The following is a 13,031-nucleotide window of genomic DNA, read 5'->3' on the forward strand; positions in this document are numbered from 1 at the left end:
ATACTCCATCAGTTTCAAATCTCCCTATTTATATTATCTATTCCCCAAGAAAGCCAGATTTTTCATTTGAAGTATGTGTTGAGCTTTCCCAATTTGGGAGACTCCCCATAAATTCAAAAGTAACACAAATGAGCTCAGAATCAGCTGGATTTCAGGAAAAAAAAAACAAAAAAAAACACCTGGTAGGTGGTTTATGGGAGTGTGGCATGGGATATTCTGGTTTTGCCATATGTAACTTTTTTTAAAAATCATAACCTTCTGTCTTACAATCAATACTAAGTTATTGGTTCCAAGGCAGAAGACCAGTAAGGGCTAGGATAAATGACCTTCGAAACCAACAGACTAAACCTATGAAGAACCAGGAAACTAAGACAAAACAAAAGGGACAAATTGAACTTAACCTCCCTGACTCACCTGCCGGAAAAGAACTCCAGTGTCTGTACAGTATCTATTTGTGTCCTCCCCTCCCTGCAGAAGGACCAAAGAAGATTTCTGCACAGCTGGATTCTTCCTCAACCGATCACACAGACGTTTCCTGTTCAAGGCAAAAAGCGCCACTGGTACTCTCAAGGTTTCATTCCCCAACCAATAGGAAGATCTGCAAAAAAGAGAAAGTCACCCAAGTTAAGAGTTCATGTGCTGAGGTTCCCCAAACTAGTACCGGTTTAGCAGAATTCCTAGGCCACGACACAATGACACACATACCAACACAGAAAAGGGCCATATAAACACCAAGATAGGTGCAACAGAACATAGAGCCTCCTGCTAGTGGGCTCAGCACACATTCCAAAGACAGTCGGTGCCCCTCATGGATGGCTCCCATAGACTCCTTAAGGTGTTGACATGCCAGCTTCACATACTTGACTACGTGAACATTGAACAATCAGTGAACATTCGTTAGACTCCTACAATGTGCTAGACACCATGCTAGATGTTGGGGATGCAAAGACAGAAATAAGATGGTCCTTGACTTCAAGACATTTACATTCTACAAAAAGTGAAAGAATTTCTCCACTTTCATCTGCTGCCTTACTTGGCTTCAATTCAAATGGAACAAGATGTCCCTGCCAGGGCAAGATCATCACTTCTAAACTCACTTTCAAGCTGCCAGTTCAAATTTTGATTGTCTCTACCTCCCTCTTCCTCCTTGCTCATTTGTTATTTTTACTGTTTACCAGTTTTCCCAGCCTTATTTTGAAGGACAGAATGCCAATTCCTCCAAATGTCTTCCATCAAAAAGAAAAAACTGTTATTTTTCTCTCTAGATTGTCAGCTCATTGAGGCCAGAGACTGTATCTTTTTTTTTCTAAACCTTTACCTTCTGTCTTAGAATTTATATTAAGGATTGGTTCCAATGCAGAAGAGTGGCAAGCGGTAAGCAATTTGAGTTAAGTGACTTGCCCTGGGTCACACAACTAGGAAGTTCTGAGGCCAGATCTGAACCAAGACCTCCCATATTCACAGGGACTATCTTCTAGAAAATGTTATCTCCAGTGCTTAGCACAGTGCTTGGTGTGTGGTGTTTAATAAATATTTATTGGATTGGATTGGAAGTGTGTGTATGTATAATAAATACAAGATATATATGAAGAAAATACAAACTAATTGTGGTGAGAAACATTAGCAGCTGGGGATATTAGGAATGATTTTGAGTAGGAGGTTTAAGGCTCAACCTAAGTCTTAAAGGAAGCCAGCAATTCTAAAAAGTGCAAGGGAGAAGGAAGGACATTCCCAGCAACAAGAGAGCCAGCCTGTGAAATGGCAATAGAAAATGAAATGTATGCAAGAAATAGCAAATAGCCAGGGTACAGGAAGCGAAGTAATGAGTAATAAACCTGGAAAAGTAGGTTGCTTGCAGCCAGATTGTGAAGTGCTTAAATGTCAAACAGGGTAGTTTGCATAGGCAATAGGGAGCTATTGGTGCTTTTTCCTCATATAGTATTTAAAGAGGGGTGGGTGTCCTGGGTCTTTACTAATACTTTCTATTATATGACACCAAATTTAATAACCTCTTAAACCTGAAGTCTAAGGATGCCTTCAGTCAATATATACTGAGCACCTATTGTGTTACTAGTAATCAATATAAGGAAAACCAAGTGGGTGTAGAATTCATATCATATAGATTATAGAAATATATATGGCCTAGGAGTTAGTGTCTCAATACATTTATCTTGGTATATATACTGCAGACACTGAAGGGGAACAATGATCTGGGCCCAGAATTGGCTAGATTGCATTTGGGAAATCACTGAATGAATGAAAAAGCATTTAAGTACTTAATTATGTGCCGAGCACTGGACTAAGTTCTGGAGATATCGATGGAAAACTGAGCCAGTCCTGCTCTCAACAAGCTAGTGTTCTAATTGGAGGAAATGACACATATAGGAAAGTTTGGTTCTTTTTTTAAAAGCAATAACAAATTTCCACATAAATTTTCTAAAGTTACATGATCCCAAATGTCTCTCTCCTTCCTCTTCCCCTCCCCCCAGAGCTGGCAGGTGATTCAATCTGAGTTATATATGTATTATCATGCAAAACATTTCCATATCATTGATTTTTGTAAGTGAATTATCAAAACCCCAAAACATAAACCCAAATAAACAAGTGAAAAATCATATGCTTTTATCTGCATTTCTACTCTAACAGTTCTTTCTCTGGAGATGGATAGCATTCTTTGTCATAAGTTCCTCAGAATCATTCTGGAAAGTTTGATTTCAAGGCAGATAGAAAGGCCTGGCAATCTTGAGGGAGCTAAAGAAGAGTAGAATGGAAAAGGCCAGGGTTCCTTCAGGTATATGATCAAGTCAGATAACAATGCTAGGGGGGATCTGCAAGGGATAGGGGTAAGCCACAGTAAAGTCCAATGGTCCTCCACTTACTGGGACAGATTGTGGCTAATAAATCCCCAGTTATCCAAACAGTGTGAGTGGCTGGGTGGGCCATGTCCACTCAAGGAAGGGAGGGAGGAGGTTGTTGAGAGGTAGTCCACCTCTGAAGGTGAATCAAGGTGATGGTAGCAGTTTGGATGGCCTGACACATGCTGCCCCTTTCTCTACCTCTAATATGCCTGATGGCTTTAGCTAAGCTGGCTTTTCTGCTATGGGGGTGGGGGTAATGATGGGGGTGCAGTTGGTGGGGGACAGTTGGCACCTTCTCCACCGATTCTTCCCAATATGGTGGCTGTAGGGGCTGAGCTAGAAACAAGATAGGTGGCCTGGAGGTACAGTCACTCAAAGGGACCTAGACCACAACTGCTGAGAAGGGGAAAGTGGGCCCAAAAGGGTCTCTAGGTTCCCTCCCATAGGAATGAAAAGGCCAAGGGGTCAGAAGAATCAGTATACAGCAAGCAGGGGAAGTGGTAAAGAGAATACTGGCAGGAAGGTTGGAAGAGAAATTCCCACACTATCTGCTACCTAAATTAAACATTACATTTGAAAACATTTACCAGCTTAAAAGAATCATATGGTCAGCTTTCAAACGAAGCATTTTAATAAAGAATTCTTGAATACATCTAGCTCATCCAGTAAGAGTCCTTCTAATACAATGCACTACCATGCTAACTGGGAACTTACTATAGGGAATATTTAGGAGCTTTTAAATTTTGTTTTCAGAATCAGATACAACATAATTCTGTTCTTTCAATTATCCCAAAGAGCTCCTTGATGCACAAAACCTTTTTTTCTGAAACATTTTCCCAGCGATATTATATGGCTTCCTAACACCATGACCTCCAAATAATAAAAATATCAAGTGATCTAAAGACAATGGAGAGATGCATGGTGAATATAAGTGGTTTTCAGAATATTATCAAAAAATGGATTACACAACAGAAGTGGCATAAAAGATATCAAGAAAATGTCCAGAAAAGGTAAAAGAGTCAAGCTTGTGTTGGGAGTGAGAGGTAAGAGATGAACCACCTGTGTGTACTGTCCTTGGTCTAGGTGCTGGTGGCAGTTGTTTGACCTGTCTGGCATATACTGTCTCTTTTCAGGGGACCAGTTTTGTCGCTGCTTCAGCTAAATTGGCTTGTCTGCCTTGCCCTCCTTATAACTCCCCTGATGCCCTCCCAGTATGGTCATTGTAGGAGCTGGGCTAGAAGCAGGACTGGTGGTCTAAGGGTGCTGCCAGTCCTAAGGTTCTTGGGTTTATCTGCCTGTCAGTGGCAACTGGTCAATAATATTGCTGGTGGTGATAAAGAAGGTGGGCTCCTTCTCAACAATGATCCTTCTCCCCTCAATGATCACTTTGGGGGCTGGACTGTGAGCAAATCTGGTGGCCCAGGGGACACTACAATTCTCAAGACTCTTGGGTTCAGGGTCCAGGGCTGTTTCCATCAGGATCTGGAGAGAAAGTGATGGTCAAGGTCACTCCCATCCCCTCCATTCACTCATAAGATTCAATAGAGAAGGTGGATCTAAATTATAAAGGGGCAAGAAAGTCAGGAAACAAGAATTAGGGAGACCAGCTAAGACCAGATAGAATCTGATGGTTGTACCACTGGAAGGAAGAAGTCTTCTCTCAGAGTGGTACCCTACTGTTGTGAGGGTTATTTAGCAATTAATTTAGTAATAGTGTTGGACCTAGCAGGAAGGGCTGGAGAATTCCAAGATGGAATGAAGGAGCAGGAAGTGGGGCTTGTACTCTGAGAGAGACTCCATTAGTGGTTGGGACATAACTGTTGCTAACCCTGGGAAATCTCAGAGTTAGGGAAAAACCGCATCCAGATTCCCTGGGATCCTGAGAGGTGAAGGCTTTCAGCAAGTGGACAACAGACCTGCAGAGCTGCACCAAGTGGGGAAATGGTTTGGTATCTGGTGGACAGCATTTCAAACTCACTCTCCCTACCTGGGTACCTTGGATCACCTGGTGGAGTTGGCTCTTGGCATCCTGTGACCATCCTTGGATTTACTTTGAGACCCCAATTGAAAGCCATCCTCAGACCCTTTAGCTGAGATGACCAAACCTGGCTGGAACCAGGTTTGAAGGAGCTTTCCCTGTGACTTCAGTACTGCTTCCTTTGGGCCCTGCCTGGCTTAGGTCAATAGAACAGTGTAGTCAAGTCCTTCCCTTGCCCCTGTGGTTTGCCCTTAGGTTTCAAGTGTAGAATCCCTTATCCCATCCTTTATTTTTGTTCCCCTCAATTAAACTGTTATATACTTTTACCTTTTTGCCTGCTGGTTCCATAGACCCTAGCCTAGGAGAGCTGAGTGACTGTTGGCCTAACTGCCATTCCTGTGTCAGTTAACAGATTGGCAGTAAACCCTGGTCTCCCTATCCTGGTTGGTCCTGTCTCTGCTTCAACCCAGTGTGAACCCACAAACCATTTAGGTTACATTTTAATAATAATAATAATAACATCCCTGGTGCCTTGCCATTACACTACCCATATAGAAATATGCCATCAAAGCTTGAATCTGCGACCACATATTCATTCCAAGGCAAAAATTTGTAGAAATCCTCAATGGAAAAAAATAATAAAATTCTTGCTAACTAAAACAAGAGCTCTAACTCTTGGCCTCACTTAAAACCTCTTTCCATATTATTCATTTTTGTAATAATCTTTTAAAAACCAAAACCCCAAATCATATGCCCATATAAACAAGTGATAGATCATATGTTTTTCTTCTGCATTTCTACTCCCATAGTTCTTTCTCTCAATGTGGATAGCATTTTTTCTCATAAGTCCCTTGGGATTGTCCTGGACCATTACATTGCTATTAGTAGCAAAGTCTATTACATTTGATTGTCCTACAATGTTTCAGTTACTGTGTATAATGTTCTCCTGGTTCTGCTCTTTTCACTCCGCCTCAGTTCATGTAGGGTTCTTCCGGTTCTTATTCACCATTCCTTATAGCACAATAGTATTCTCCATGATTTTACACAATTTGTTCAGCCATTCCTCAATCAAGGGATATTACCTCATTTGCCAATTTTTTTGCTACCACAAAAAAGTGCAGCTATAAATATTTTTGTACAAACAGATCCCTTCCCATATTTTTTTAATCTCTTTGGGATACAAACCTAGTAGTGGTATTGCCGGATCAAAGGGCATGAATTCTTTTAAAGCCCTTTAGGCATAATTCCAAATTGCCTAGCCCATTAAGTATTGAGGATCATAGGTCTAGAGCTAGAAGTGATCTTGGAGTTCATCTAGTCCAAGGCTCTCACTTTATAGAAAAGGAAATTTCACTTTAGGAAAATTATGTGGCCTATCCAAGGTTACACTGGTAGGAACTGTCAGAGGTGGAAATGGAACTCAGGCCTACTGACTCTGAAGTATGTACCCTTTTCATTGTACTCTGCTGCCTCCTCAGTTACAGGTTCCATGGGAAGACAGGTCTTATTTCTTGCAAATTTAACCTTTCCCTACAGCTGTGACTCAGGGACCTGAAGGTGAGAAGGTTAGACCAGTTGGAATCTTCAAAACCAGAATGTCATTTTCATGCCTTTGTCCATAAGGTAGAGACCATGAGCTGGGCCTACTACTCTTGCACTAAGGAATATGAGCTTATTTGTATTTCTGCAGGCATCATAGACCAGGATATGTCAAGGGAATTGAGCTCTTTATTTTTTTTTTAAACCCTTTACCTTCCATCTTAGAACACTATATATTGGTCCCAAGGCAGAAGAGTTGTAAAGGCTAGGCAATGAGGGTTAAATGACTTGCACAGAGTCACACAGCTAGGAAACGTCTGAAGTCATATCTGAACCCAGGACTTCCCATCTCTGGGCTTGGCTCTCAATCCACTGAACCACCTATCTGCCCCCAGAATTGATCTCTTTAGATAGAAGGGACAGAAGGGCAGAAACAAAATGAGAAAGAATTTTTTTTTAAATTGCTTCAATACATGACAGCTGCCAGCCAGCAGTAACCAATATCAGCACTTAAGATTAACTCCATTCAAAAATTCTCCTCTCCTCTCTCATTAGAGTCCATCACAGGAGACAGAGAGAAAAAATGAATTTCTGAAGACTAAAAGACAGGATAGAAAGGTTGCATATTAAGCCACAAATGCAGTTTCAAGAGTTTAGCCTAACATAACAACCACAGAAGTCACACCCATCAATCTAGATCCATCATAATAAATAGCAAAGGCAATCAACTCGAACTAAGAAAATAATTTTAGTAGTCCATAATATTCTACAAAAACAGTGCCAAGGCCCTGGGTATTAAGGTTGCATAGAAGTGATATTTTCTTTGTAACTTCTTGAAGCATAGGAAGAAAACATTGAGTTAAATTATCAGATACAAAGATGATCAAGGTGGAAGATCTCTCAGAGTTCATGCTAGTCAACCCCTCATTTTAAAGGGGGATAATTGAGGAAACAGAAGACACACGACTTGCCCAAGGTCACAAAGTTAGTTAAAGGATTCCAACTCTCCCAATTCTTAATGTAACTTGTAATTTACTATGTATCAATCAAAGGGCTTCAAAAACAATGAGTTTAATTTTTTTACCTTAACATTTTAGACTTTTATGCTCCTTAATTAAAAAAATAAAGCAGTGAGTTTAGAAATAGGCCAATTTTTTAAAGACCACCTTTAACTAATAGAGATTTTTTAAGTGAATTTTTCTTTAAAACCTGTTGAGTTTTAAAAGAGAAAGGGAACAGTGAGGCTGTTTTAATAACTTCATTGATTTTGAACTGATTTTTCTCTTCAACTCAAAAGTGTTTTTTAAATTAACTTCACTAGGTTTTATACCTTGAATTGAGCTTTTCTCTGCATGTAAGCCTTTTAAGATATAAAGAGTACTGCCCTTTTATTTAAGGTATGAAGTTTTTTAGACTGTAAAGGTGATTCATACTTCAGATAAGTGAAAATGAACAGAATCTCAGCCCTAGAAAGGACCTCAACGGGCAACTGATATCTGAACAGGAATCCAGCATCCACTTAAAGATCTCCAGCGATAGGAAATCTTCCTAAGGCAACCAATTCCACTTTGGAACAGTTGTAAATATTAGGAAACTTTATAGTAAACTGAGCCAAAATTGGCCTCTCTGGAACTTCCATTCAATATTCCTATTTCTGTTCTTTGAGGCCAAGCAGAGAAATCTTAATTCTTTTACCACCTGACCAAAATTCAATTATTTCCCAGAATTAATGAATTGGAATGGCCTCCAGAGCCTGAAGAAAGGATCTTATCTACAATATACATGTGGAGAGGTCAGCTAGCCTTTGTTTCAAGACTTCAAGGAAGGGGGAACCTACAACTTCTTGAGACTATTATACTTTTGGATAGCTCTCACTGTTAGAAGTTTTTCCTTATAAATCGTCTAAACTTGCCTCCTTACAATTTATATTCATTGCTCCTGATTCTGGCCTCTAAAGTCAAGCAGAACAAATTTAATCCCTCTTCCACAAGAATTCCTGGAAGACACCTGTTATGTTCCCCTCACATCTTTTCTCTAAGCTAACCATACCTAGTTCCTTCAACCTCTCCTCATATAACATTAATTCAATTCTTTTCATCAGCCTGGTTACCCTTAGCTGGACACACTCCAGACTTATCAATGCCCTTCCTACAATATGGCACCCAGAACAGAACGCAAGACTGCATATGTCTAACCAGGATGGAATACAGTAGGACCATCACCTCTCTCATCTTGAAAATCACACCTCTACCTCTCTTAATGCAATATAAGAACTAGCTTTAATTAAAGACAGATAACACACTCTCTGTATATCTTCTCCAAAGTCCCTTCTAATTGAGAATCTAGAACACTATGAAAACTGATCCAGGGACAAGGGCTTCATTTGGAGGGAGGGGAAGAAGAGAATATACTCAAGCTACCTGTAGCAAACAGTTTCCTCTGCCTAAAGCACAGATATACTCATGTGGCTTACCATCCCAGTTCCCATTCTTTGTCCTGAGACCTGATCTTGATTCTAACCTATGGTATAAAGTGAAGCAGTTGCCATCTCCTTCCAAAGAAGGAACAGAAAAATGAAGCTACAACTTCAGCTGATACCAGCTGAGCATAAAGGGCACCTTTCCCCATCATACTTCTTTAAAAACACTGGCATTACCCCCTTTCTATAGTCATGAAGCCACCAACTTTGTCATCATGAGTCTGAAGATGAGAAAGGATAAGCATTTATGGTTACAAATGCATTGGTCATTATTGGGTATTTTTCAAAAGAAACCCAATGCTGACAATTCTAATTTAAGTATCTGTCAATTCAATTCCTTTTCATCTTCTTCCATTAAGGGACCCCAAACTTATAGGGCTTCCATCCTTTTTACATTCAGATCAATGAAGATGAACACAGACAAGCTTATTTTTGATCCCTGCTCTAAATCCAATCCAGTCCTAGATGCCTAATCCTGTGTCCTACTCTCCCGGCTGAGGCTCAGGCCATTTTGGAATGAGGCTATCATGGGGCCAGAACCCTACTTGGCCAAGATGATCAAGCAGGCCATCTGGGTACACAGCAGTGCTTCTCATTTGTATTTGCTATTTAATGAGGGCATCTAGAATCTTAAACTCCCAAACAAGGAACAAGCTGCCAAGAATTCAGCTGAGAAAGTTCATCCATGAAAAGTCTTCACTGCCCGTGGTACCAGTACTGTATATATCTGACAAAAGAAATATGAGAGAATGAAAAGATCCTGCCTTGTCTATTTTGATAAAGAAATGCAGAAGACTACAATCATATTTAAGTTAAATTAACAAGCATTTATTAAGCACCAAGTTCGTGCCAAGAACTATACTAAACACTGTTAAACATATAAAGTCAAAAGACAGTCCCTGCTCTCAAGGAACTCACCATCTAAAGAGGGAGACAATATTCAAATAATGACACACTAATAAGAGATATACAGGATAAATAGGAAATAATCAACAGATAAAAGGTGCTAGCATTAAGGTGGATCAGAAAATACTTTTTGTATAAAGTGGGATTTTAGCTGGGGCTTAAAGGAATTAAAGAAGGTAGGAGGTGAAAATGAAGAGGGAAAGAATGCCTGGCATGGGGAAAGCCAGTAAAAATATCCAGAGTTGGGAGATGGGAGTATCAGGTGAAGGGAGGAAGAATAATCAATGATCAATCAAGAATTAGCAAGGAAGTCACTGGCACTGGATTGCAGAAAACATTGGTAAGATGTAAGAAGACTGGAAAGATAGGAAGGGGCCAGATTTTGAAAGGCTTTAAAAACCAAATAGAGGATTTTTAAAAAAAATTTGATCCTTGAGACAACAAGGAATGCTAGAGTTTACTAAAAGGCCTGTGTGGTCAGATTTATACTCCCTATTTTGTATTTACAATTTAGCAACACAGATATAGACACTCCCTCCAAAGTCTTCATATAAAGCACTAATGACCAAAATTCAAACTTCAACTTCAATTCTCTGATTCTCTTTCTTTCTTTTTTTCTTAAACTCTTATTTTCCCTCTTAGAATTCATACTAAGTATCAGTTCCAAGGCAAAAGAGTACTAAGGGCTAAGTAATTGGGGTTAAATGATTTGCCCAGGTCACAAAGCTAAGAAACGTCTGAGGCCAGATTTAAAGCCCCGGATCTCCTTGTCTCCAGGCTTCATTCTCTTATCCACTGAGCCTATGATTCTCTTTCAAGCCTCCTTCCTGAAGACATTTCTCTCTACTGGAAGATCATTTCCTTTGTTTTTTTCTGCTTCTGAAATTGATCAGAGGGCTGTACTCAATTACATTATTACTGTAGTATGCCAATCCAGTGCTAAGATGGTGAGAAAAGGAAAAGTAACCAAATGACCTTAAGTTCAAGAGCAATGTTCCAATCACATTAATTATTACAAGACTTGCACAGAAATCACAGATTGGTTGAAAGCCAGTATATAATTTATCACAATAGAAATCAAACTCCTCTAGGACCTTAGCATCCAAAAAATATAAACCTGACAATTTCTTGCTGCAAACACAGCAAAAGTAAACTAATAAAACATTTATAACTTTCTTTTTATAATGCTTTATTGGTAGGGTGGCATGCATTCCCCCACATTTCTGTATCCTTTCTTCTTTCCATTTTGAAACTCAAGTCCTGTCCACTGCCCAAATGCCTTTTAAAAAAGGATTCTAGAAGGATGAAGTCTGGATGATCCAAAGAAATAAATTATCCCCTATCCTTCTGTCTTAGTATCAGTTCTCAGACAGAAGTGTGGTAAAGGCAAGACAATCTGGGTTAAGTGACTTGCCCAAGATATCACAGCTAGGAAGAGTTTGAGGCCAAATTTGAACCCAGGTCCTCCAGACTCCAGGCCTGGCAACTCTATCCACTGTGCTACCTAACTGCCCCAGAAATACATTTTTAAGTACAGAAAATCAAACCTGTGAAAGGCTATAAGTAATGCAGAAACCTGGGAACAAGGGATCCTTCCTAAGGTTATCCTTAACCCTTAAGTCCTGAGGAAAAGAAAGAGGAAGCAGTGAGCTCAAATCACTTCTTTAAAAAAAAAAAAAAAAAAAAGGCTACCTTCTGAACACTTCTCACGCCACCCCAAATCAGCAGTCCAGGCTCAGCCTCAGAAAAAGAACAAAGTTCTAGGTGGAAAAGGTGCAATACTGGCAAAAAGGTGAAAACCGGTGCAATATAAACTAGTAACCAGAGCTGAATATAAGAAAATCAGAGCTACCCAGCAGAGTAACTAAGGACCTCAGTAGCTCTGTAACCTAGTTATTTCTTAACATAGCAAGAACAGCTTTTGGCAGCTACACAGACCCTGACGACAACTCATTAAGTTATTTTTTAGTTTAATCCTATTTCACAAGATTTCACAAAAAGAATTCTCTCTTCTTGTCAATTAAAGCAGAGCCTCTAACCAGAATGTTCAGGGGATTGCAGAATGTTGTGTTAGCTGAATTTTAAATCATTTTGCATTCTTCAGAAATTCAACAAAACTTATTAAGCACCTACTATGTACAAGGTTCTGTGCTAGGGGCTGCAACCCAGGGGAATAAGACATGTTCTCTGCTTCTCAGGGCACATATAATTTATTAGATGTGATGAGAATAACAAGTAACTCACACTGCAGAAAGTGGCAAGTGCTTTATATAATTCAGAGGAAAGGAATAATTCAAAAAAGGCTTCATGGAAGAGGTGGCACTTTAGCTGGGAGAATAAAAGATGAGTAGCCTAGGCATGTGTGTATATGCTTTCAGTTGGGAGAAAGGCATTCCAGGTGGAGTAAACAGAATATGCCCTAAGATAAGGGAGATAAGAAATTGCAAGGCCTATATAGAAATGAAGCATAGTTCAAGTTTACCTAGAGCACTTGACTGTGTAGAAAGGAGAAATAGCAAATAATGGTGGAAAGGCAGTATAAGTATAAATTACAGAGACCCTGAATGCCAGGTGGATGAATATGAACTTTATCCTATAAATAGTAAAGAGTAGGGTTGAGGATTAACATGTTTTAAGCTGTAGGAAACTCAGCCATCTAGGATTTGCAGAATAGATTAAGGATAGGCCAAGACAACCAGCAGAGCAGAGAGAAAGAGCACTTGAGTTAGAGTCAGAAGGACAGGGATCAAATCGCAGCTCTAAAATTTAATATCTGTGAGACCTACAGCAAATAGTGTCATTATCTTGGGCCTCAGTTTCCTGGTCAGTAAAATGAAATAGCTGGATCTAATGATGTCTAATCTACCTCTAATCCTGTGATCCCATGACTAGAAAAGAGAAGTCAAAGGGGAAAGTGGACAGGAAAGTTAATATTCCCAGCCCAGGATCTATCATCCCAGCACCAGCACCCCAGCACACTAGCAGAATGAGGGACCTGGGATTTAGGCATATAAGAAAGAGAGAATAAAAAGTGGTTTACTGCCACTGTGGTAACCAGGGCATAGGAAACTTTCTTTCCCTTCAAGAACATTTCATTTCCTTCTGCCTGGAGAATGAGCATGGGAAAAGAAAACCCCTCTTTTCATCTGAGTAGTCCAGTTCCTTCAATAGAAATAGGCGCTTAAAATATTTGCAGGATAAATTCTTAAAAGTTACTTCAGTGATGCCTATGAATTATCTCCCCTTGAGACTTGCCGTTGTCTCAAATGTA

The 13,031-nt window shown here is 39.8% G+C and overlaps 1 protein-coding gene across 1 annotated transcript in view; it reads right to left on the minus strand.

Moving 5' to 3' along the window:
- PEPD (peptidase D) overlaps positions 1-13,031 on the minus strand; it is a 263,825-nt gene that overhangs the window by 243,257 nt on the left and 7,537 nt on the right. Inside the window, exon 2 of the mRNA XM_044664186.1 lies at positions 415-598. Within this exon, the coding sequence (XP_044520121.1) occupies positions 415-598 (184 nt within the window). The remainder of the gene's footprint in view (positions 1-414; positions 599-13,031) is intronic.

This window comes from Gracilinanus agilis, chromosome 2 (genome assembly GCF_016433145.1).
Source record: "Gracilinanus agilis isolate LMUSP501 chromosome 2, AgileGrace, whole genome shotgun sequence".
NCBI classification, from domain to species: Eukaryota; Metazoa; Chordata; class Mammalia; order Didelphimorphia; family Didelphidae; genus Gracilinanus; species Gracilinanus agilis.